Consider the following 27096-nt stretch of genomic DNA (forward strand, 5'->3'; position numbering starts at 1 on the left):
AAAATCGAAATATTTATAAAACGTACCCCCATCAAATTTTAAGAAGCATGCTTTGACCATACCCTCATCTCGTTATAGGGGCCACTGTTAGAGCTTTAATTTTACTGAACTATGTAATTCAAGCCAAGAAATATCTGATTTCATTTTGATTGAAAAATTCTATTGAATTAATTTATCTATCAAAATTTTATTATAGTCTAGTTAGTTCAAAAAAATGATTAAATTTATTACGTAAAATGCAAGGCATATAGATTCCCATAACCACATATAACAGATATATTAAAAGGATTATAAAATAAATCTAGAGACATCCCAAAACTTTACTAATATTTAGTATAAATTTTAAACCAATATAATTAATTTATTACATACTCTGTTTAAAAATATATAAAATATTATGTTTAAAAATTTAATACATATTCTGTTTAAAAATTTATTATATATTTCAATTTATTCTTGCCAAGTCAACGGATTGCATTGCATATTTTGAAATTTAAATTAACAATATGATTAATATTATTTAGAAATTTTTCACATATGGGATTTTATAATTAGCATTCATTCATTCTTTTATTTTTTTTGAATATTTTACCAAAAATCACGGAATGCTCTAAAATAAATTAAACAATAGCCTTACTAATGTCAAAAGGTGCTCATATACACCCAGAATCCTCTTTATCTAAAATTTACCCACTATCACATAAACCATCTCATAATATATCAGATGCAGAAGACAGTTTATTAATTGACAATGCTAAAAGCAAAACGCCTAAATTTGTTTATATTATTACAATATTTGCAGCTATCGGAGGGTTTCTATTTGGTTATGATACCGGCGTTATATCAGGAGCAATGCTCCTTCTCAAAGATAATTTTAATTTAAATAGTTTATGGCAAGAAACAATTGTAAGTGCAACAATAGGAGCTGCTATAATATTTGCATTAATTGGAGGAATTTTAAATGATATTATTGGGAGAAAAATGACCATTATGATAGCCAGCATAATATTTATTTCTGGATCAATGTGTCTAGCATTCGCACTTTCAGAGGTGTCACTTATTATAGGACGAACAATACTTGGTTGTGGGATAGGTTACCAATTATTTTTTTAATATATTTCATTATCTTTTATTAATATAATAAATAAGGATATTGCTTTAACATAAATTTATGATAATGCAGACTTAATTATGATATTATTATGTTAATATTAAAAATGAATCAAATCTAGTGAAGGTTATAGTTGGTTTAAAACCAATTTTTAAATACTGAACCATAAACTATAATGTAAAGACCTTGCAGGCCACAATATAAAACCAAACTAGACTTGTCTTACCAATTTTTATTTTGGTTTTTTGAAAAAATTCTTATATATAACAAAATAAATAAAATTTATTATATATTAAAAAATAGATCAGATTACTAAGATTATATTGAACATATTGTTCATTAGATATTCCATTTTTTAAGGCATGATCCAATATATATGTTAGATTCCACCATTTTGCTTGATATATTATTACAATTATATGTTATTAAGGCACATTATTAGATAATAATTATTTAAAAAGAATAAAGGTTAATTAAATGATTTATATTTAATTTAATAATTCATCATCATCACCATTGATTTAAAGGCTTATCCTCCTTTACAGAATGTTAGACCTTGTTTTTATAAACAGGCTCTCCATAGTCTTCTATTGGATACTTCAGACAAATTTAAGCTAGTAAAATGTAGATTTTTCTTCAATACCTTTGCCAATCTTTGCTTGAGTCTTCCTTCAGACCTCTTGCCACACCTATTTCCAACATTGTTGTTTTCTTAACCAATTTGTTTTATGATGGACATTGCCCTTTCCCCTCAATTGATGTGCTTGTAGAAGGTCAGAAATCTATACAATACCAATTTTGGGAGATAGCTTAAGGAACTTTTCCCAAGTACATCTAATTCTCTGTGACATTGGTTATTAAGCATATCATATAGGTAACAAGACTGATCCACTTATAATATTTATGCCTCATAAAATATTGCTCATTGGGACAGTGATATTATTATTGTTGATGTGACTCTTCCGGATAAAGTTTATATCTCATAACATCTTACCTTTATTCCATGAACATTTTTTACAAATCCAGTTTTTATATACACGACATTGAATAGAATTCCTTCGAACATTTTTTGGATAAGCTAGCTACACATGTCTAGGATCATACCATATTTTTTGGTATTATTATTTATCAGTATTTTAGTTTTGGGAAAAATTATTTTTAGACCCTTTTCTTCCAAAGTGTTACTCCATTGGGCTAGTCTGGCAAGTCGTTCTGTTTGGCTTAATTTGATTAGGACTAAATCACCTACTTGCATGATTTTCCATAGCCCTTGTCATATATCTTTTATAAATGTTAATTATTATGATGGAGAGAGTGCTCAACACAGATTCTTGATAGCCTAACTAAGTCTGCGTCTCACTTTACTCTCGCATAAATGTAACCTTGCATAAAGACATATAACCATTTTAATTAGAACTACCGATATTTTTGCCGATATTGAAATGACCTAATAATAAATGTATTTATTTCAGAAATGATACGAGATTGGCAGCTATTTTTTTTATATCTTAAGAATATCGATATAACTTAACAACTTGTTATAAAATATTATTTTAAAGGATGCATTTAGAATAGAACGATTTAAAATTTGTTCAAAATTGGATCGGTTTTGCCTATCAAAAACCCATCCAAAAAGATAGGCTGATTTTATTTACCGCAATCAACCCAATCCTTAACATATTTTTGTTTGATTTATAACTAGGTCATAATATTGGCAAAAAATCAGCCATAATTATAATTAACCTTTCGTCGACACCAATTTTACTAAGGCCCCGTTTGCTCTAAATTTCTGGGCTATCAAACGCCTTTTCAAAATCGCTAAAGCATAGGAAAGGCATTTGACAGGTAATTATTAAAAAGGATAAAATATATATGTTGTAATTTTTTTTTTCTTGCAAAAACACCCTCCTTCGGTCCAGATCATGGTTTTAAACCGAAATCAAATCACATATATTTAAAAAAAATTTTTTATCTATGTATAAATAAAATTTTTATAGATTTTCAAGGCCAGCTAATATAAGTTTACTTAATACTTTTTTTTTTTTTACAAATATAATGAATTATTGGATAAGAAATGACCACAAAAATATTAAATTATAATATAATTTTTAAATTCAATTTTTTTTTCGTATTATTAGATGATAACTATTTCTCAAAAATCAGATATTATTTATTTTTATTTTACTTTTATTAGCGCTAAAACCTGCTATTGAAAATACCTAAAGTCCAATTATTTTTTGATTTCATATACGAAAAAAAAAACGAATAAATTTTTTTAAAGAGAATTACAATTTTCTTTTTGAATCAATAAGTTTTTAAATATATTGGAAGCAATTTCAATAACATTCCTTTTAAATCCAAAAGGTGCCATCTTTTTATTATTTTCTGCAAGGGCTTCGTTTTTTTATATCCCCATCTCTCCTCACTCCTCGTGGAATGAACTAACCTACAAATTAAAATAATAGTTGTCATTATTTCCCTCATAAATAAATCACGTTTTTTAAAAGCATAGTGTTGTCCGTCACATTAACCTTGAATATTTCTAAAAAAAATATATATAATAAACCTAATAATAATATAATATAAGATTCTTTATTGATTATTGGTTTATAATATTTTTTTCTTTTTTAAAAAAAAATAAACTTTATAGCTAATATAATAATTGGCCTAGAAAACGATGTAAAACTGTATTGGAAAGTGTGGGGGGGGGGGTGAGGCATTTAATTCACGTGATTTGTGTCTGAAATTATTTATTTTATTTTGTAATTATTTTCCTAAATACTAAATATAATAACTAAAATATTGAATTTTAAAACGTATATCCCTCGTGGCGTGAAAAACAAAACTCTACATTTTTCCCAAATTCACACTCGCGTTATCGGCGCAAAAGGCTGTTGCATTTCAGAATGAAAGGGCTTGATTATTGGGAATGTTTTTTAATTCTATTATTTGATGAATGCTTTGATATAGAAAATGTGATTTCCCTTCAGATCCTCTAAGATGTGTTTCTTAGTTTCAAGAGAATATTTGAGACGCTATTTTTGAGGCTCCACATTTTATGTTTTTGGTTATTTTTTGAATCAAAAAGGATGATAAGCTATAAGTCTGAAATGCAATAGATAAATAACTAAGCGAATGTTTCATCTTGAGATTAATGAGATAAATGTCTTTTCGACTATTGCAATATTATCATCACATTAAATGTTATTAAAGTAGGGTTGGATATTATTTGGCGATTCCTTATTTATTAAAGTGGACATATATTTATTTGTCTCGTTGAATGTTTTTTTCTTGGACTTCTCTATGGCTGCCATTTAATTTTTGTGATTGCATATTATGTAAATTGCATTTGAACTTATTCTCTTTTTCTTCTTCTTTAATCCGACTATGGTTCCGGTATAGGTAATGCGATTTAATTTTTTTTTCTGTTAACTAATGTTACTCATTCGTTTAAATCTCCATAATTTGTGTATAAATATATGGTATAAAATTTTTTAAAAAAAATGAAATATCCAACTAGTAAAAAATTTTACGTAACTAATCAAAAATTATTAAAGTCATATACAAAATTTGTAAAAATAAAAATCGTGAGAAAGGAATGAAGGGGGGGGGGGTGGTGCGTAAGATATCGAGAGATAAATTAATAGGTGGCGTGTTTGGCGTAATCAAGAGCAGAAAATCGGGAGGTCTGGCAACCCCGGTCCATAACTTAATAATTTTACATTTTTTGTAAGAGGATTATCTAATTTTCCGAACCCGGCTCAGCCCGACCCCGAAACTGACTTTTTTTAGTTGTCTCTAAAAGCCCGACCGAAAATAAAATTTGCCCGATTAGCCCGGGAATTTATTTAAATATAGAAATTAATTTTTTTAAAAAAAATATAGTTTTACATTTTTACAATTGAACATAATCTGGTTTTTATCATTCTAACAAACAAATAAAAAATATTGGGGCCTTGTTTCTTGCAATTTTTTTTTAAAAAATAAGTCCATTTTATTTCCTAATTTAAGCCCGACCCGGCCCTAATTTAAAAAAAATTAGTCTCGACCCGGCCAGATTCGATGCACATTCGGGCCGGGTACGAGTCGGGCCTACTTTTGCAGACCTTTAATTATTACTCGATTTCTATTACTAATCTGGTAAAAAAAAGTTTTTTTTAAATTTAATTGATATAGAACACGGTATTTTTTTTTTAAAAAAATAACGGTTTTTATCTGGTTTATTGAAGGGAAGAAATCGATAATTTTTTTTACCTACCCTACCCAGTTTTAAAAGGCGAAGAGGGCTGGAAAAAAATTTAATGATAATATAATGAAATTATTTTCATTTTTTTCATTCGTTTTTTAAAATCAATTATTTTTTATTTTTTTTATTATGAATTGAAATTTACCATGAACAATATTTTATTATGATACATCGGCGGGGAAAGAGATAAATAATTTTGACTTAATAATAATACTTTTTTTTTGTTCCCTCTTCCTTTATCTACTGATAATGATATTTTATCGTTTAGGCATTATGACCTGTTAAATATTGGGAATAATCTACTTAAGAAATATCAAAATTTTACCCCAATATAGGGATGATCCCGTTATGAGAATTCAATGAAAAATACACAACGCAAATGCAGTGCTTTTGGTAAAGTAACATAAAAGTAAAAGTAAGTATCGTTACTTTTTTTCTTAGAATGCCAAAAAATAATATATAGAAAAAGCCATACAATGTTGTTTTTTTTATTAAGCATTCGTTGAAATTTTTAAAAATCGAATGGAGTTTATCTCCCGTATCTTCAACCTTAAAGTTTTTTCGCATTTATTAATCACAGATTAAACGTGTCGATATCTACGTTATTATTTTTTTTAAAAATTTTTTTCACGTCTTCCTAGTGGATCCGCCATTTACTTGTTAGATGGTTTAATAAACAAAATGGAGTATATAATAACATCGTTTCTATATTTATTATACATCTTATTTTGCTATTTATTTCTTATTTCTGATGTTTCACTAATCGACAACTTAGATATGCCACGGCATCCACTCATCGCTATCACATTTAAGTAGAGAAAAAAAATGATCTAAAATTGAATAAATAATACGAATACGCTAAGAATACACAATGATATTTATTTGGCTGAAAATTAAAAATCAATTGTAAAAAAATAAACTGTCCCATTTGAAAAAAAAATTTAATAATAATTTTTTGATAACCCCCCCCCCCCCCCCCCGGAAAATTGAAAATTTAAATGAATATTGAATATTAATTTAACACATCTTGATATAGAATAGACTAAATCTAGCTCCGAATAATGTGATCCTTAAGCTCAGACCAGAGTTGATAAAGTATCTAGATACAAAAGTGGTATAACCTGTATCTAGATATACTTTTATATCGTATCTGTATCTAGGTATATTTTTAGAGGTAACTGATATCTATTTTAGATAGATTTTAGATACTTATTGATTTCATATTTTTTATATAAGAAAAATAATATTTGAATTTAATTCATTCTATATTATTTTCCTAGTTTATTTTTTTTCGAAAAGATTTCTAAAAATTTTTTTTAATCAATAGATTGAGGTCAACATAATAAATTATATTTAATATTTATATTAATTTAATTTATATATATTATATATAAATTATATATAATATATATATGAAAAAAGAAATAGAAAAAATAATCAACTCAGCATTAGCAGGCCTTTGCCAGTTTTTTAAAACCTATTTTAAAATTCATCTTTATTTCAAAATTAATTGGAGTTAGAGATACAAATGGAAGAAAATTTAAATTGAAAAAATGTTACAATTAATATAAAGATTAATTGATTAAATATAAATGTCTACAAACTAATTGTAAGCATTTTTAACCTCTGAAAACAAAAATCAAATCATTTAATATCTGATTTTTTTCAGTACCCTATGGAGGATATGATTTAAGAATAATTATAAAAATTTTGACGCTCGTCAAATTAATGATTTTTTTTAAAAAAAAAAGGGTTTCGGGGTTATATAGTATATTTAAAGATTATTCCAATTAATAAAATTGTTATTCATAAATTATAAACATCACACTGACTGCCGACTAATACCTCGGTAGAAAGATATTTAAGTATGGCTAATAAAACTGTCTTTACAGATGAACGGGGATGCCATAATGATGAAAATTTGAGAATGTTCTATTACTGAAATCTGTCAATTATTATTTATAAACATTTAATTATTATATTTTGCATATATTATTAAAATTGAATAATTATTATTTATAATTTAATTATATATATTTTGTATAGATGAGATTATCAACTCAATAAGTTTATTTATTTTTTTTTTTAGCTTACTTCAAAATTTGACAATAGAAATTTCAATTAGGCATTATGCACACCTTGCATAAGTATCAATGTATCTAGATATTTTTAGACGAAATATTTATATCTGAATAAGTTTTTAGGCGAGGTATCTGTATCGAGATCCGATTGAAAAGCATCCTTTAACAACTCTGGTACATAATGTTGGTGAAATTATAGACATACTAACTTTTTATTCCGGTTTTCAGCGCGTAAGTGCTTTTGTTTACCCGAAAAATTTTTTTTTTATGATTATTTTTTTACCAAAATTTCGAGTGTACCTTTTGATTCGCCCCACTACGTAGAACGGGTGTCGATAAATAGCGCCAAACTGATTTTTTTTTGATTAAAATGAAAGAAATTTGTAGACTAGCGAGTTTATAATATTAGACATGGATGAAGGTCTCTCCCTATGGGTTTGCTCTAGAGGTATAATGTGTGCAAAAATTGAGCGTTTTCATTTTACCTTAATTTTTTTAATAAAAAAAAACGTAACTCCGTTGTTTAAACTTGAAGTTGCCTTTTTATTAATATTGTCCCTTCAAAATAATTTAACAAAGTTCTAAAATTTTGTCTTCGAAAATTTATCTTCTGCCTTTTTATTTCTTTAATTTCGAAATATATTCCATTTTAAAATATAAGTAAGTTATTTTTTTTTACATTTTATATAATATTACGAAATGAAGAATAAAAAAGGTTTTGAAAAAAAAAGCGAAACGGTTAGCGTTTTTTTAAAAATGGTTGCTAACGCCAAACGTAATCTTACCAAGTTGCACTATGCCATTCAAAATGCATTATTTGCGTTTGCAACACAGCGTTGGAAGCGCTCAATTTGTGCGCAATAGTAATTCTATTTTAATTAGTTTAAGATAAGAATGAGTAATATTTAAAAAATAGGCCTATTATATATATCGCCTAAAGAGGGTGAGAGGTTACTGTTGATCACTATGAAGTCTTGCATATTTGAAGGTTTTACTTTATTAAAAAATTTTTTGCGGGGAAAAAAAGCATCCAAAAACTAATTTTTTAACTTTAAATTTTGTATGAATCCAATTTATCCGAACCCGACCCGACCTCTTTTCAAAATCTTAACCCGAACCAGGCAAATTAAAAATACAAGGTTTTCAATACCTGGGTTTACTGTTATATTAAAATTAATTTAGATAGAGAAAAAAAATTAATTAATTTATCACGCCTCATCTTTATTGTTCATCAGTTTAAAAACAAAACAAACAAACAAACAACGATGATTTAATATTATATTATCCTTAATTAAAGGTGAGTGCACGCTAAAAAATAAAAAAGACATATATTTTTGTTATGTTTACATCATTTTTTTTAACGTGTCATTTCCCCCTAAACTTTTTCCACAAATGAAATTTTAAATAACCAATAATTACGGTGTTGCTAATCGATTTAGATCTCGTAAGTTTTAAAAAAAAAAATGCGGGATTTGATTTTGTATGACATAAATAAGGTCAATAATTTATGGGAGGTTTTTTAAAAAAAAATTACAACATTTCTACTTTTCGATCCTCTAGGTACTGTACCGGCATTTTGAATTTGGTGCAGAACATTACTATCATTTTTTTCCCAAGAGGTCTGCTAAACACTATTAGCCCCCCAAATAAAGTGTCACGTGATTTTATTTTTAAGCCTTTTGAATCATTTTGCGTGTTATTTTGTAAAATCGTTTGGAAGGATAATTAAAAAAAAATACGAGTTACACCAAATGTTAAATTATCTGATTTTTCTAACTAGTTAATTTATATTCGTTTTTAAATTTATCGTAAAAAAAAATCAGGTCTAATCCGGTTTTATAGAAAAAACGATCCGGTCCGGGTTTAACGGGGGTTTTGCGGAAAAATATATTTAAGTTACCCGGGTTTGTATTTTAATTTTAAGGATCGGGTCGGATTCCGAAGCGATTATATTGTGGATGAATGTGTGGAAAATTGGTTATTATTATTTTTTAAAAAAGAATAATTAAAAAGCAAATATTCGGAAACATCTAATTTTCATTTTTTTTTTACCTGAAAAAAATGATAATTTTTAAATTTAAATTGATAAATATGATTGTGCACATTTTTCCTTTTGTGGCAAATCTTGTATTAAAATTAGATATAATTTAAATTCCTATGAACTAATAATTTAAATTATCTATATATTTTATTTTATTTTTTTTTCGGTGGAGGGAAAAAGAAATATTTATAATATTTAAAATGGCTGGTGGATGGAGAATAAAACGTAAGAAGTGTAATCGATGTTTCTAAAGTAACCATTGTCACTACTACTTAATGAAATCCCCCTTCCACCTGTTATAGGGCCCTCAGCTGCACATGAACCATTTAAATTTTAATTAATTTCTATATATGTGCCATAAAGTCCAAGATGAATTAAGGTCTTCAATGAAGTAAGATGGGTATAGCTTTGTTTTGGATTTCCTTTGTGTATCCTTTTTTGTTACTTTTATCTTTTTTTCACTAATTTTGTTTAGGAGGGAGACCGATCATTGGGGAGGGGGGCGGGGCTCCCTGAATCCACGGTATTTACTTTGAGATATTAAGTTCAGATCAGGCTAACACCTATGTCTAAAAATAAGAATTTGAATAAATCGGACGTGAAAAATCGATCAGGTGAAAATAGTGTGATATTCTCAAGCGTCTTAAAATGAAAATTAAAGACAAATTTTATTTATAATGAATAATGATGATAAATCTTATAAAAAAAAATACTTGAAATATTTTATAAATATTATGCTAATACGATTAATTATATATTCCATAGTCACTTTTCTTTTTTCTTTTAAATGTTATTGGTAAAAAAAATTATTAGTCCCTTGTGGAATATTATAAGCGGGTTTATTATACAGATGATTGAACATTTTTATTTCTCAAACTAATATAAAAGGGAGCGAAATAAATCGAAAATTATGTTTAACATTGAAATTTAAAAAATTGATCTCAAAATATTTACCATAAAAGAACGCTACAACATAGTACTCCTCATAATATGCGCACATAAGGTTTATAGTAATCGCGAAATACCGCGATGTCGTCCAAGCGGCGCGTAATTTACAAAATACATAATATGAAATTATACTAATATGCTGTCGTTTAGCGATAAGTTGCTCACCAGCTTACTGTAAACGAAGCTGAAGGGTTATACACATCTATTAGAAGGAGAACGCTCAGGAGATATGAATCCAGATAACTCGGGTGATTGTTACGACCTTTTTTTCTCTTTCTTTCTAGCTCTGAGCTCCAACCGATGGATATCTTCTTAGAAGTCTATCGTCTTATATATTCATAAATCGGAATATGACTTCACAGATTTACTAATGTGACCATGGTGGGGATCGAATTGATTTTTCTTAAATTTGCAATCGTTAATATTATCCTAAGTTAAAAAAAATTTTTTTGTTCGCGAATCAAATTTTTTGATATTTTGGAACACAGTCTAAAGTAAATTTAAAAAAAATGAATCGCACAACGTTGTTAAAACGATAAATATAAACGGACAACTTGCAAAAATTAATTTTTAGCGGGCAGGGCCTGACTAGAGTTTACAATATAGGCTAAATTATCTATTGTTTTTCTTCACTAAAAATTATTATGGGCTGCTGGGTAACTTTTCCTAGGGTTATAATGTAATTTTTTTTTATAAAAAAACCTTTATATGAATCAAATGGATATAAAGATATTTATAAGGAGAAAAAAAATTTCTACTAAACTGAAAGTTGAGAAATAGATTTTTTGAATTTTTTCTTCACTGGTTTTAATTTTGTGAAGATTTTACTACCTGATTCCAAGATTTACATAATATTTATGTCACGAATTGGGCTAATGTTCAAATTAATTTGCATATTCACTTCTTTTGTTTTGTTTTTTTGAATTTTTGATATAATAAATGTTTATAATAATAGAAAAAATAAATGACAAAAAAAAAATATTTGTTTAGCTGTCGCGCTTGGGAACAGGGCGCCACTCTTATTGAATTATTTATATTTAATAATCATTATAAAACCATTTATCAGACACGATAATAGAAATTTGGAAACCACTTACAAAATATTAAATTTAATTGACCATATCAGTGTCCCTTAAACGACTCAATTTAGGCAATTTAAAATTTAAATTTTCTTTATAATTATAATTTATTTATATGGATTAAAAAATAATTCTTTTTTTTTGCTATAATTGGTTTCAAACTCTAATATTTAATATTAAGATTACGAGAGGCTTTGTCCCCTTCAGGCGCGAAAAATTTTTTTTTTAAAATAATTTCCTTCCATTTTTTTTGGAAAATTTAAACTGTGAGTTATTTAGGTTTTTAGATTTGGCCTGGTTTCGAGTATATTATTAAAAAGTATGAGGGGGAGCGTTGACAAAGAGACATGAGTTTGGGTTGTAAAAAGTATTTTCCTTTATTATTCGAAAGCACAATAATTACCACAATTAAATGTTGTTAAATATCCCGATTATAGCCCATTCTTGAATAAACGGCTACATAAAAATTTTAGGCAAACAAACATTAACCAAAGCCTCGAAATTTTCCCAAAAGGGAACTAGATCTTTCTGCCATTAATAGGCCAAATCTCGAGGTTTGGGTAATATTGGCTTAGTTAGAATTTATCGGTTTTTCAAATACCGGTTGAATCGTTTATAACAGCATCAGCCAACAATACTCGAATTTTCATCTCAATTCTACTAAGTTCAAACTGACAATTTTTTTTTAAAAAAAAATTGCCAATTTTAGGTTTAGCCTCGATGTCCGTTCCCATATACATTGCCGAAATGTCACCCCCGGATAGAAGGGGCAGATTAGTCACGTTGAACAGCGTATTCGTAACGGGTGGTCAATTTATAGCCAGCGTTATAGACGGAATTTTTAGTTATGACCGCAAAAATGGCTGGAGGTTTGATTTTTTTTTTTGTAAAAAAAGAAGCATTTATTAAATGAATTACGGCGCGACTTGTCTAACCCACGCTCTTGGTTACCTGATGTGATTAAGAATTACAGCCCAAGGCGATTACCTATAATTGTTGGTAACATCAACTCAGAAGGGTGCAAAGATCAAGCGAGTTGCGGCGTACTTGATTTATCATTCATTCGTTAATTAGATTTGTGTCCCAAACTTTTAATTTATTTTTTCGCTGAATTGATAAATACTAATGATTTTAGAAATTTGTATAATTAATTATAAATGCAAATTTTTTTCCCCATAAAATATTCATTCATTCATTATTTTGTTGTTTATTCCATCTAGGAATGTTTACCATAAATAAATAAATTAATTTTTTTTTAAAATTTCAATGTCGCCAAGAAGGTAATAAATAAGATAAAATATACTAGTTATAATAATATAATAGTAACTATAGAAAATTAGGTTAATCTAAAAAAGAATAAAGAAGCATAAGCATAGAATAAGGAAGGAAGAGTGAGTCTAGGAAAGCTCCTTTAAAAGTAGGCTGCCTTTGAAGCTAATTTAGTTTGTTTTGATGATAACTCTGGCCAGCCTCTGTCATAACGATAAACCTTCTCGCAGATGTGAGATCCTAAATCTTTGAAGAAGGATACAGCTAGACTTTACCGAAAGAAGAAGCAAGGGTAGTGAATATAATTGAACTGAAAAAGCTGGATCTTCTAAAAATTCCCGAATATTTGGCAATTTCGAGTTGTTCATTTTGCTCAAGTAAGGTTTTTGGTTGGATGAAACGTTAGAAAAATTGATTTGGTTTCATTCCGGCTTTTAGTTTAAAATTTGAAAATTTTTTGGTTTTGAAACAAATTTTGGTTTATTTAAGTTTCCATATTTATATTTTTTTCTCTTTTCCGATTTGCTACTATATATAAATTTCGAATATTTTTAAAATCATGCATAATATATTTTATTAATTGAACTCAGAATTCTGATAAAATTTTTTTTTAAAAAACTTAGAAGAAGAAAAAATCGGTTTAAAATGTTGGACAGTTAATTACTGTCCAGGAATTTGTGACGGTTCTTATCGGTTTTACCGTTCGGGCTGGGTTTGACATCGTGCTAGCATATCGAAATAGGAATTAGAATATGTTGCAAAATATAATAATTTTCTAATTATATCATATCTATTGTTAACCTGGCAATCTGACAGGTGATATTATTGAAAGACTTTTTCTTGGTTGGAACAATTTGCTGTTAAAAATCGTATGTTTTATAAAGAAGAGGAAACCAATAAGAAAAACTTTTATGTCAAATATTGGCTTACCATTATAAATTGAATTAGTATACACATTTTATTATTCTTTAATAACTTGATCACGTGTTCTTTTGCGTGATTATTACGAGAATGTGAAACCATTCGACAAAAAAAAAGCAGGGTTCAGGTTCAAGGTTTGGAGAGCATAAAAAAATATTATCTTAAAAAAGGGAAGAATTCGATCGATAAAAGTAAATTTTATTATTCTTACGAATTGAATATAATTGAGTTTGCTATGTGAAGGCGCTTAAGAGTTTTTCCAGTTATAGAACCTAAAACAAGGAGAAAGAACTAAGTTCGTGTTAAGTAAAGAAAGTAGATACTAAAAAAAATTACCATCTTTTTTTAAACTCTTATGATGAATTTTGAATTAATTTAGTCACAACTCGTACCAAGACTCAGGACCGTGAAAACAAATTTATCAAATATATTTGGTTTGATTTTTTTGGGGGGTTTGAAAAATATTCAAAAAATAACTGCCTTGTTTTTGCTTTTAAAATTCAAAACTAAAAAATATTTGTTCTTTTTTGAATTTTCAAAACATTTTGTTTTTGACCCCAATCCTACTCCGTCACACCTATTTCTTCATTTTACCCATTCTAAACTCGTCCCTTCACCTGATCATAATCTCCTCATCAATATCAAATTTTATCTTGCTCTCTCCTCTAGTCCCCTTCCAAAAGGACCTTCATGTTTTATTTTCCCCTCACATTAATCAAGCCCTATTCTCTTCTCTCTATACGTAATAGTTGCCTCCTTATAGTTATTATATCTTATCCACCAACCATTGTACACCCTTGGCGCACTCCCTAATTTGATGTCACTCCTTACTTTTATTAAATATTAAAAATTGTAAATTAACTTCTTTTTTTTTTGTCAATATTAAGTAAATAATTGGTCAAAATTTTTTAAAAAAATATTGTATATCCAATAAGATATTATATTTTATCAAAAATATATTATGTATGACTATATAAATAATGTCATCCTTCATATAAAACTAGATGTGTTACGTTTAAACTGCATAAATACATTTAAAAACTCTAACTCGAGCGCCAACCTCAAAGTTGCTTAGTCGAATTTCGAGTTGAAAAAAATTGGCTTAACCAAAAATACGGTTTGAAATTCCACTAAGCGGTCTTGGAAGTTAGCTATAGTTAGGTGATTTTCCATCTCTAGTTGTCAATCATAATTTGGAATAGACTAACTAAAAGCTTATCAAGATGGATGGCCGTATCATAGGAATCTCCATCTTTATAGATTATAATCTTTTTTTTTTAAAATAAAAAATATCTATAATATAATATCAAACCACGAAGTGAATATATAATGCCTTTTAATCGCAAATGACAATATTATAAATCCTTTTTCAATTAATCCTTGACTTTTGAAAAATGAATTAAAAGGCTATCACAATTTTTTTAAAAATAATATTAAATTTTAATTTCAAAGGCACAAATTACCTATATAAATAAATATATGGATTTTGAAATCGTGTAGGTACGGTCCGGTTTTTAGTTCAGCTTTAAAATCGGTTCGTGTTCGGTTTTTGCAACCGGTTTAGGGATTAGTCAATTAACTTGCTAATAATTTAACCATGCTTTTTTCGTAATTTCAAAATATTCAAAAACAATACGTTAAATGAATCGATTCCTTTGATATCTCGATTTTTTTTTATCAGCCTGACGTCTTGTCATTGGCTATATTTTAAAAAAAAATTGTTTGCCCTTCATTATTTAGATACATGCTTGGATTGGCGGCGCTCCCGGCCGGAATACAACTCGCAGCCTTTTTATTCTTGCCCGAAAGCCCGAGGTGGTTGGTGAAGAAAGGGAAGGACGAGAAGGCCAAAGCCGTACTCGCTCAAATAAGCGGTAGTTTTGACACCGCCGAGGCCTCCTACAAGGATATTAAGGTTTATATGACATATAATTCAAAACTAGAGTCCTGTATAGTTACCATTTATTGGCACCGCGAAAATTGATTTTAAATCCCATCCTGGGCCTCGGACGTAGCCCGCATGTCTTATCTGTTTTCGTAAAGTGGAAGGGGAGGGGGGTGGTAGTTATAATGCAATTGTGTCATTTAAGATATCGGGCGGGGAAAGAGTAACCTGTTAGTCAACACAGAGAATATCATGTTTATATTTTAGTAATATGAGAGGGGTGCAATGTCATTGGCTTAGGAGGATCTAGAGAGTTTTTGTTAAATATATTACCAAGATCTAAAATAATTAATCAATTTCTTATATATATTGCATACGTCTCGAAATATAATTTATTTGCCAATCAAACATAACCTTTCTTACTATTATTATTTTTTTTTCTAGAAGATTACAGATTATTAATTAAAATCTTCTTTTTTTAAAAAAAATAAAATAACCTCTATAATATTATCGAAACTATTGATTGATTGATTGGTAAAAAGTCTTGAAAATTAGACATAATTATATCGGGATAATAAAAAACAAAATAGTCAAGATCGATATTAATTGATTAAAAAGGTCATTTAAATTAAAATTAAAATCGCCTCGCATTTAATATTTCACAAATGGCATCAAAAATGATTTATAGTTTTTTTTTATATGAATATTATTATTTTTTTTGTTAATAATTAAATATCTTGAGCTGAAATGATAATAATCAGAGTATCGTTTTTAAAAAATTGTAAAAATACTTCTTTTTTTTCCCAATCTATTGATTATTTCTTTTACTTTCTTTTCCCCCTCCTTTCTTCATTTTAATTCTTTCTCTTTATTTTTAAAGATTAGAAAACTACTATTTTTATATAAAATGTTTTATTATGCGACAAAGGGTGCCATGTCAGATCAGGTCATCGCGACTCATCCACCTTTCGGCGATAACGATAGAAGAGACGGCTTAAATCAGCGACCTAATCAAAACAAGGGTAAAATAATATCAAGTTAAAAGATGTATCCTTTACTAATATTATAAAAATGCGTTATAACCGCTTAAAAAAAATGGCCGACGCGGAATAATATTTCTGAATCAAATTACTACTAACTATAACTCTATTTTATTTTCACAATTTATAGAAAAGAAAGAAAGAAGGAAAGAAGGAAAGAAAAGAATTTTTTTTTTGACAAGATAATTGTAAATATCGGTATTTTCAGATAATTTTCAAAAAAGAAAAATTTTATATTTACGTTAGTGGTCGTATATAAGTAAAGTTAACTCAATATAAGTTATTATGGTGTATTCATGCGAAAATGAATAATTTATGAATTTTTTTAAAAAAAAAATAATATATGTAACAATAATTATTTATAATATTCTCCTTATATTTTTTGGATTATAATCATCAATTTTTTTTATAACTTTATGTATAAATATATAAATGAAAAAATATTACTAATAATGTTATAATGAAACAATATTAAAGAAATTATGTGTATAAGATAATAAGTTTCGATTTTTTTTTTGAAATAAAGCATAAATTGAAATCGAATTATTTTAATAATAATGTCTTATATCATAAGGATATAATATAATGTTTCCCTGTTTATTTTAGCGGTTTCTTTTTTTTTTGCCATCTTTTTATTTTCCGAGTTCACCCAACATGATTGCCGTCTCCGACTATGTATGGGGGCTTTCAAGAAGCCTAAAGTTTTGATCTCTGCAGGTCCCTGACTGCTATATTATTTAAGTATACTAAGAAGAAATAATATGTTGCTTTTCTAGTTCGCTTAAACCTCTGGAATCAGATGGGCTTCTGGAAAATAATTAAGCTAGCTAGAGCAATTATTTAATATAGCTTTTAATAATTAACCTTTTAATTTTTACATAAAAATAAATTAATCGGTTTTGTAAATATGGGAAAAAATTTTTCACAATAACATACTTGGTTTTAAATATTAGTCATTTAGGATTCTGTTAGTTGGTTGTAATACGTTTGGCTTAGACTTAGAAGCTCATAAAATCGGAGGAAATATTTCATGTAGTTTTTATATTATTTTATTTTTCAAATAATAAAAAAATTAGTTCTTATATAATAAATAAACGTAACGCCAGATTCATATTGAATTGAATTGCGTAGTTTACCCATTTTATTTTTAAGTCTATATTAAAAGTCGTCAGTCCCGTCTCCCACTCCCAACTGCCATATTCGGTTGACGATCCCTTCCCATCCCTGGTCCAACTTAGCTAGCCGGTGCCAAACTTTCCCCATCCAGTTCGGGTGAAGCAGCGATCATGCCGAGGGTTTTGACAATTTAGATAATTCACATATTGTGGTTTAATATTTTAGTTATAATTATTACCTAAGAATTTTGAAAGTTTGAAATCGTTACAAAAATTTTTTTTTTTGTTTATTGCTATATACTTAATTATGATTACGGTCATAGTATTATCCCCCCTAATTAAATAAATGATTGTTTTTAATGAAAAAATTTATCCCCCTGTTTTTTATCATATACCAGTACGGTATAATTAAGTATATTTAAAAAATATATATTATATAATTTTCTTTCCCTTCTAATATACGTATGAAACCTCTAAACGTGACCACTTTCCTTACCATGGAACCACCTTTAATTCGGGTCTGCCGAAATTCGATTTAAAAATTGGTTCATTACAATGTTCTCACACCCTTCCTTGAGTGATTAGGGTAAAGGTGTGCAATGATCGGGTTTTTAGCTCGTAAACCCGCCCGCCCATTGGTTTTAAAGGATTGTATTTACCTGCCGTTAAAAATAATTTGATTGGTTAAATTAGTTTGAAATAAAGAAATTAATTTAAAATTATAAGCTCGCTCTACCAATCCCCACCCTTAAAATATTTTATCCACTCACTGTTTAAATTTATTATTCCGCCCGCCAGCACCAGCAGTGGCTAACTCCGCCGTTGTTACCTTACGGAGGTTTCGCGTGTGTATTAAATTTATTAGTTAAGTGTAGTAGCTGAGGATTATACGACTTATTTTTTTTTCCTGTTTTAAAAAATAAAAAACTATAATAAGATAGTTAATTTTTTTTTTGTTTTTGACTGAATGAAAAACTGAAATATTTTTAATTCAATTTTTTTTCCCCTTCTTTTTCCAGCAAAATTTTTTAATTAAAAAAAAATAAATTAACTTTCTTTTTGACATTCCATTTTTTTTCTGTACAAAGGTTTTCCTTTTATATAAATTAATTATTATCGGTTTTTTTTTGTTTGACTTTTTTTTTCAATATGACTGACTTGTTTATTTTTTAAAACTATATATTTCCAATAAATCACCTGATTAATATTTGAGTTGGTTCTTTACGATCACAACTTTCGTGGGGTTCTTAGAACGATTAAATATTACGAAGTATGTGCCTAATGTTGGCCATAAACTTTACTAATCTACCCCCCCCCCTCCCCGATCAAAATCATACACTGCCAGCTTATGCAAATTTTTTTATCATCATTATTGTTTTTTATTGTTATTATTATACTCCAATACACCAATACTAACAAAATATAGGCCGGCAAATCTGGCTATAATGAAATTCAAAAAATTCATTCAATTAAAACGCAATATATATTTTTTTATTGATAACTAGGAACCATACTATGGCAAATATTCGAAAACCCTGTCACTAGGAGGGCACTTCTATTGGGATGTTCATTGCAAATTTTTCAACAATTATGTGGCATCAATACTGTCATGTGAGAGATTAAATAAAATGGCGACATTAATTTATAAATGATATTTATGATTTCTATGACTTAATTTCCCAATAATAAAACTAATGGTTAACATTTTCGATCACCTCTATTTTCATTTGTATATTCCACCAAATTTCTTCTTAAAATCGCAAATCAATATATATGATTTCAAAAATTAGCTGATTTTCATCTTTAATTACTATTATTTATACAAATAATGCTTTACAAATTACAAAGCACATTTATAAATATCGATTTCATACCTAAAATATTTTTTTATACAATCGTTTCTTTAATATATTATCTGGCCATAGAGGTCCATTAATGTTTACTCATACATAAATAGAAATATATGTAATTAAACGATTTATTTAAAAGGTATTATTCCGCCACCATAATAGAGATGTCCGGGGTACGGGACAAAAGCAAAGCCATATGGTTATCGGCCGCTACGGCTTTTGTCAATTTTGTGTGCACCTTTTTAGGTCTCTATCTGGTGGAAAAGATAGGTCGAAGAACCCTAACACTCTTTAGTTTAGCAGGTGAGTATTACATATGCTTATATTACTTTTTATTAATTATTATTATACCTTTATTTTTTTTACTCCGCAAAAAAAATATATAATGTTTCGATTGGATTTCACTGTATTTACCAATCATTATTCCTACTTTTTTTTCATATAAATATTGGCATTGGGGAAAATTTGAAAAATAAAATAAATAAAATTGTTTTTTTTTTCGCAGGCGTTATAATCAGCTTGAGCCTTTTAGCCATAGGTTTTCAATTGGCTGCCGTTCTTTCTCCTCCAGTCACTTACCACCCCAAGGAATTCGCTAACAATCCCTGTGACGCTTATACGTATATATATTAATATTTTTTAAATTAACTAATCTATACAGTACCTCTCCCTCCACTCCAATCTAAATGGGGTAATATTTTATTATCTAAATTAAATGCAAACAAAAATGTCTTCCACACTTATTACCCCGTATATGCTAACATATTTTTCAGCGCTGGGCTGGAGGCGGACTCGCAAGAGCTCAAAAGTGAATTCGCGACTTACGTGATTAAAAAAAATTTGCGATATAATCGGGCTGGTTGCTAAAGTTAAAGCGTCTATTATCATATTTATTATTTCTTTTTTTTTGCTATTGCTACACCATGGCATTGTATTGTTTAGCATTTATATTTTATATTGAAATTTATCTTTAAAATTTACTTTATTTCGTGACATTCATTGTAAAATATTTCCTGAGAGCTGTCAAATTAATTAAGGAGATCTATATTGAAAAATTAAAAGATAATTTGGGTGATGATGAAAAGGTGGAAAAACATCTTCCCTTTACCATGATTCAAATTAATAGAAAAGATAGTGTGTGAAATCTAGTCTTTTGATGACAACAAATCATTTTAAATTCGATGAAAATATAAATAAATCTTAAAATTACCAACACTTAATTGGTTTTTTAAAATAATTTATTGTAACTTAAACAGCCTCTTAAACATGACACGAGAGAAGAAAAAATTTATAACATTTATCAATTTTAAAAATACTAGATCGAAATTATTTTCCAGATTATGTCGATAATTATATCATATTCCTTTCACCATTATGAAAACAAAAAAATTTGCAAACACACAATTTGTATAAACTACGCAAAAGCTGAAAGAGGATTTAGCTTGATTAATGAAGTAACAGCAAAATATAGAAATTTGCTAACCGTGGAGACAGATGTGGTGATATTTTTTAATGGGTAAACCTTTATCGGAGTGGGATGTCTCACCTTTTATATTGGCCAAAAGTAATGATATGCCTATCCACAGACACATGCGGTAGAAAAATTATTTAAAAAAAAAATAAGATTGTGAAATGATCAACAAATTTTTGGAATTTTTTCGATTAAATACAATAATTATTATAGTGTAAATATCTTTTCAATAAAAATAAATTGAATAGAATACAAAAAAATTTGAACGATAAAGTGAATAATTCTAGGAATTTTCTAGCTAGCCCTTTGCTAAATATTTGGCAGCACAGATCTGTAAATCAGGTTTATAGGTCTAAATTTGAAATTTCGGGTTAAGAAGTGATTATCTACATTTTCCTCGCGGAAGAGAGGATTTCATAAGAAAAAAGATTATAACGAAAAGAATTTTTTTATGACATCTTGGTATTCGACATAATCTTGTATGAATAATATTCTAGTCTCCTTATTTAGAGGAGTTATGATAAATACTATGAGGGAACTGTCCAGGCTAGATCAAGGACTGCAGCATGATATGAGTCAGGCCTTAACTGTATTAATGTCAAATTGATCGATGAAAGAAAGGATCAACTATGGGATTAGTTATTTTTGAAAGCAATTCATATTTGTTCCCTTATATAAAATATATGATATAAATTCCACATATTTAAAATTTTAATGTATTTTATTTATTGGCATTCTCAATCTAAGATGTTTTATAAATTATGAAAAATAAAAATTTATTTTAATCTCATCTTCAGTAAGTAGCAATTTATCATATATCTAAATATAAATATTTAATTAATTATATTTTTTTGAAAATTGTTAAAAATAATATCTTTTTTTTGTTAATTTTGAAAAATTTTAATTAATTAATAAAAATTGGATGAATATTTTACCACATACATTACGTAATTTATTGTAAAAAGAAAATATAAATTATTAGCTGTTTCATTTTCTGCCTAATAAATGTGTGACAAATTATCGGACATTTTACTTTTAGAGAAAATTTTTAAACAACCTCTAAACCCAAATTATATAAAAGTTTAAGAACCCCTTGGCATATTTTTTATATAGCAGATCATGTAGACCTAATTCGTAATTAGTTTAATATATTACTTGTTGTTTATATTTAATCTCAAAATCTGTGTTCAGTTATTGCTATGCTTGTGTGGAAGACCGATCGTGCGGATTTTGCTACGTGGAAGACCCCGAAGACAGAAATAGGGCTCTCAATGGGTCTTGCCTACCTACAACTAGAGATAACTCCACTAGGCCGTATTACGGAAGATGCATGAATGGTATCCCCACCTTGGCCGACGAAACCCCGATGGAGCAGGATAAGGAGAATTTTTATAAGGTCTGTAAAGATAAGATTTCCCGGAAGTATTATATTCCTATAAAAAATATATTTTATCTTCTCTAGACAATTTTCATGTATTAATACTCCTTTGAAGTATCACTTAATTTTTGCTAAATATATAATTTAGAAAAAAATATTTGTGGGAACATTGCTTTTATTTTGGGATTCTGCAAATAAATAAATAAATAAATATAAATTTATTATTCTACAAAATGTCAAATTCGTAATTCTTTTGCAAAAATAGTTTTTTTTTTAAGATTTCTAACTAAATGCAGATTTTCAATAATGGATAGATTCCATATTTATTTTTTTTTAGATGGGCACTTAAAAAATGATTATATCTAGTTTAAAACAATATATTATATATATAAGGTTCAAGGTAATAAGGCGAGAAATTACGAATACAAGGGATCGAAAAGAAGCATAAAAAATGACGATGACCTGATTTGGGCTTACAACTTTTGTCCCACCGAGTTTTATTGGCTACCTATTTTCGGGTTGTTCTGTTACCTGTTCTTTTTTGCCCCGGGTATGTTTTATCATCATTATAAATTTTTATTGGACATTTAAAAGCTTTTTACGGGGTTCACTAGTCCATCATTCGGCCTTATTAATGTAGTGTTCCTCATAAAACAAAAAGAGATTTTTTTTAACCGCCCATAAACCATTTCGATAAAGTTCATTACGACTGTATAAATATCTTTCCTACTTTTGAATTTATCACTTTAAAACAATGATAAATTGTCATAAAAAATATGCCTTATTCCATAATAAATTCATCATCCAAACCTTACGCGAAACAGGTATGGGACCAATGCCATGGACCATAAATTCCGAAATATACCCACTCTGGGCTAGAAGTACTGGAAACTCGGTCGCTTCCGCCTGTAATTGGATGACCAATTTATTGGTATCTATGACCTTTTTGACGCTCACGGAAAAGATCGGAAAGCACGGTAATTTCATTATTTTTTAAACCGTTTTATTTTTTTTTGAATTTTCAGAGGAGTTAGATATAGATTATACTACCAAAAATAGCGATATACTTAAGTCGTATGCCCCTCCTACGATATTTAGATTATATTTTTAGCAGACTGTAAACTTACCACTAACCTTTGTAATGCGTAGAAATGTTGTAGACTAAGTCCTGCATGGCTGAGCGGGCGGTAACATCTTCAATAAAATACAGACCCGACTTGTGGCCTGTTACATTTTTATCCTATTCTTCATTTTTTTTGCCTGATTAATTATTACAATTATTAAAATCAATTTTAAAAATAAAATATTTGCTATTCAATATCATATTTTGTAATAAATAGAATAAAATCGATAAACACCATTAAATTAGCAAAGTTTTTGTTGAATATTTAAATGTAATGCATAACATTAAAATAGAAAATTAAATAAATATCTTTGAGTTTGTGATGTCATCCCTACAAGCTTTATAACAATTTCGGGCCGCCATGGGTCTAGCCCTAGATCTAAAAAAAAATTGTCACTGGGTCGGAATGGGCTCAGATCTTAAAATTCAGGTCTCTAATATATTATACTGCGCTTGGGAATACGATAATCATTTCGCTCTTATTCAGAACCCGATAAGCGAAAATCATAGTGAAAATTTTATAAATAGTACAAGTCAAATATCCCCAAAACATCACGGGATTCTGACCGTTTGTGGTGACATCTATAACAATACTGTTTAATACCCCCCCCCCGTCCCTACCCCCTCAATTTGTCCTAAGTTATAAGTTCACTATTTTAAAATATCGAGATTCATCTCAAAAATGCTATATTTTGAATCATATTGATCAATGAAATAATTAATCTTTTTTTTTTAACAAGTGACGTTTTGGATATACACAACCTTCGCATGCTTGGGTTTCTTGATCTTCCTCCGTTACCTACCCGAAACAAAAGGAAAATCCCTGGAAGACATGGAAATGATATTTTCCGAAAAATCCCCCATTCTCAGTTCCCCTTTGTCCAGCTCACAGCCATCCTCCAAAAACGTTAAGGATGATTCGAAATCTAAACACGCCAAAAATAATAAAAATAAAGCCGGTTCCTCCGACAAATGTAACGGAAATTCTGTTACTATTAATAACATGGTTTTGCCGGGTAAAGAACCAAGTAAGGATTCTTTAATAGGCGGATATTGTAAAGATAAACTTAAGGGTGTGAGGTTTAGCATGGGCGAGCTCCTAACCAATTTAAACGATAAAAGCGCGCTCCTAGGGACCGATAAGCCGGCGGAAAAGTGGGTAATTCTGAACAAAAAACCAGGGAAAGATGTCAATAATAATAATAATAGGTCTAGAGTTAAGTACGTTCACGTTAAGAGCGGCATTAAGGCCTCCAAGTCACCCACCACGGATTCATCGGAATAACGAAAAATATAATTTGATTGATGGGGTTTAGAGGGAATGGAAGTTAACAGAAGGGAGATAAGCCTGTATAAATATCAATCTTTGAATTTTTAACTGTAAAGGTCTACAATGTAATCGCGAAAAACCCTTTAACAATTTTATTTTGTGTAGAACTATAAATAATAATAATATAAATATTTATAATTAGTGATAATCATTGAAAATTTCTGGTTGAAAAACCATATCATTTATTTATAAATAATTTGAATTATAAAACTAAATTCTCTTAGAATTAAATCATTTCTGTATATAATATATATATTTTTTGTTCATTATGATGACCATTTTTAAGTTCGTACCTTAAAAAAATCGTTTTATTTATCATTATAAATGTTAAATTTTATCCTTTATAATATAGATAAGTTAATGTAATAGTAATACTATGAGTGGTATTCATAAAATTTAAGTCACAAATTTCTTTTTTTTTCAAATTGTATTTGTATTTACTATTATACTTTCCTATTTTTTATCCATTATTTTATATTCACATTTTACGCGCTATTATTTTCTTTTGCCTTGGATGAACGGGGGGCTAATTTATAGGAAACTCGATTAGGCGGTTGTTCTCTTCTTCGGTGCTGAGTTGACACAAAATAAAAATCAAGGTCCCGTTATATGGCTATATACGTGCTTACAATGACGTCCGTTAGCCAACTTTTTTAATATAAAAAAATAAGTTTCTAAATTTTTACACTCATATTTAAATATTTGTCACATATCTCACAAAGGAAAACATTGTCATTAGATTTTTAAAAATTTGCTAAGAAAAATTTTTTTTTTTTAAAATAAAGCAATATTTTTTTAAATTTCTTAATCTATTATGCAATAACAATATTTTTATTTTTTTAATTTGTGAAAGATTCTTATCTATTCTTGATATTACATTTAAAAAAAATATAGATTATCAATTGTATACTGAGATATTAAGTATGCGATTCCATATTTTAATATAATATCGTGTATATTAAAGTATTTCCTTAAAAGTTTATTTTATAAATCATATTTATACTATATTTATATTACACACATGGCCCCTTATCAAATATTTCCTTAAATAAAGTAGACCAATTTAAAAAAAAATTATTATTATTATTTGTTCCTATTTTTTTTTTGTTGTTCTTAAAATTAAAATTTTTGGTTAAAAGTTAATGGTAAACGACTAACCAAATATTTTAGCCCAAAAGACGCGAACCTCGAGATTTTTATATTTAAAAAGTATAATCGTTAAATTTAAACCCCTTTTTTGATGAATCTGAGTATTTAAAAAATTAAAAAGGATAAAAATTTTCCATATTTTATTGCCGATATAGATAAGAAAAATTATCATGTTCAAAACCTGTAGTGTTGTTAAACGGCTTGTTTTAAGCCGGCTAACTTAATATTTCATCCAGAAAAATATTACGCAAGCCTGAAGATTTTGTTCATAGAAGGAACAAAGGATATTATCGAAATCTCGAGACTTAGGCAATATCTTTCTGGCTAAAATATAGAGTTAGCAGTTTTTAAAAATCAGCTCAAAACGAACCATTTAATAACACTAAAAACCAGTATTATACACGTAGACAGCAAAGATAGTTTTTTTAGGAACGATATTCAAATTGACCTTGTAAGTTGTAACGATTAGGTAGATTTTATCTTTTGAAAAAAAATAAAATAAAGCCTTATATTAATTCCTTTCCTATAATTTCACTCGATTTTTGTAGCACGAGAATTTTATGATAATCTTTCATTTTGCTTTTAATGAAAAGTGAATATATTAAATTTATAAAATATTATTTCATGAATATATATTTTTTTATAATATATTTTTACATAGTCCAAGTCGATCATGAAGATTAAAAAGGCGTTATTATAGCATGAAGGTCTAGTAGTCAAAGTGTAATAGCGTTTAAACATTGTGTAGTAAATGTTTGTGTTAACGAATGTGTGATGCAAGTAGAATTTCATAACAACTTTGTATTTTATAGTATATATTTATATAGTTAATATATTGTGTTTGCGTATGTATATTATTTCAGATAATCATGACTATTCCTAATGCTTTTATTCGTTAATTTGTATAATTTTAGTCAATTTAATATATTTTGAACGATAATTTGTTTATCGATCACATCACAATCACTATCAACATATAAATATTTAATTCTTTAAACCTAGAAATTACATTATTTTATTTTTCAATAAAATGTTTTATATTTATATCTAGAGTTTTGC

At 28.0% G+C, this 27096-nt stretch overlaps 1 protein-coding gene across 2 annotated transcripts; it reads left to right on the top strand.

Annotated features, from left to right (window-relative positions):
- The first annotated feature begins 597 nt into the window (after positions 1–597).
- LOC135923089 (proton myo-inositol cotransporter-like) lies at positions 598–26853 on the top strand. Of its 2 annotated transcripts, XM_065457659.1 has the most exons (12): positions 598–1093; positions 12216–12375; positions 15437–15611; positions 16510–16603; positions 19242–19347; positions 19726–19889; positions 20092–20206; positions 22249–22453; positions 22829–22985; positions 23260–23412; positions 24299–24532; positions 26699–26853. In XM_065457659.1, the coding sequence occupies exons 1-12, from the start codon at positions 640–642 to the stop codon at positions 26719–26721; spliced, it is 2040 nt and encodes a 679-aa protein (XP_065313731.1). In that variant the 5' UTR covers positions 598–639; the 3' UTR covers positions 26722–26853. The 2 variants fall into 2 exon arrangements, with proteins under 2 accessions (XP_065313731.1, XP_065313730.1); XM_065457658.1 differs by lacking the exon at positions 26699–26853 and having other exon boundaries at positions 24299–24850.
- The last annotated feature ends 243 nt before the right edge of the window (positions 26854–27096 follow it).

This window comes from Gordionus sp. m RMFG-2023, chromosome 2 (genome assembly GCF_954871325.1).
Source record: "Gordionus sp. m RMFG-2023 chromosome 2, tfGorSpeb1-WG-v2, whole genome shotgun sequence".
Taxonomy (NCBI): Eukaryota; Metazoa; Nematomorpha; class Gordioida; order Chordodea; family Parachordodidae; genus Gordionus; species Gordionus sp. m RMFG-2023.

What these genes read in the sequence shown, in the direction of transcription:
- LOC135923089 (XM_065457658.1), top strand. Translation starts at nt 640, where the DNA reads ATGTCAAAAGGTGCTCATATACACCCAGAATCCTCTTTATCTAAAATT. An exon ending in AATCCCTGTGACGCTTATAC is followed by an intron (nt 20,207 to 22,248) that starts GTATATATATTA and finishes ATCTGTGTTCAG; the next exon opens with TTATTGCTATGCTTGTGTGG. An exon ending in CCTGTTCTTTTTTGCCCCGG is followed by an intron (nt 22,986 to 23,259) that starts GTATGTTTTATC and finishes TACGCGAAACAG; the next exon opens with GTATGGGACCAATGCCATGG.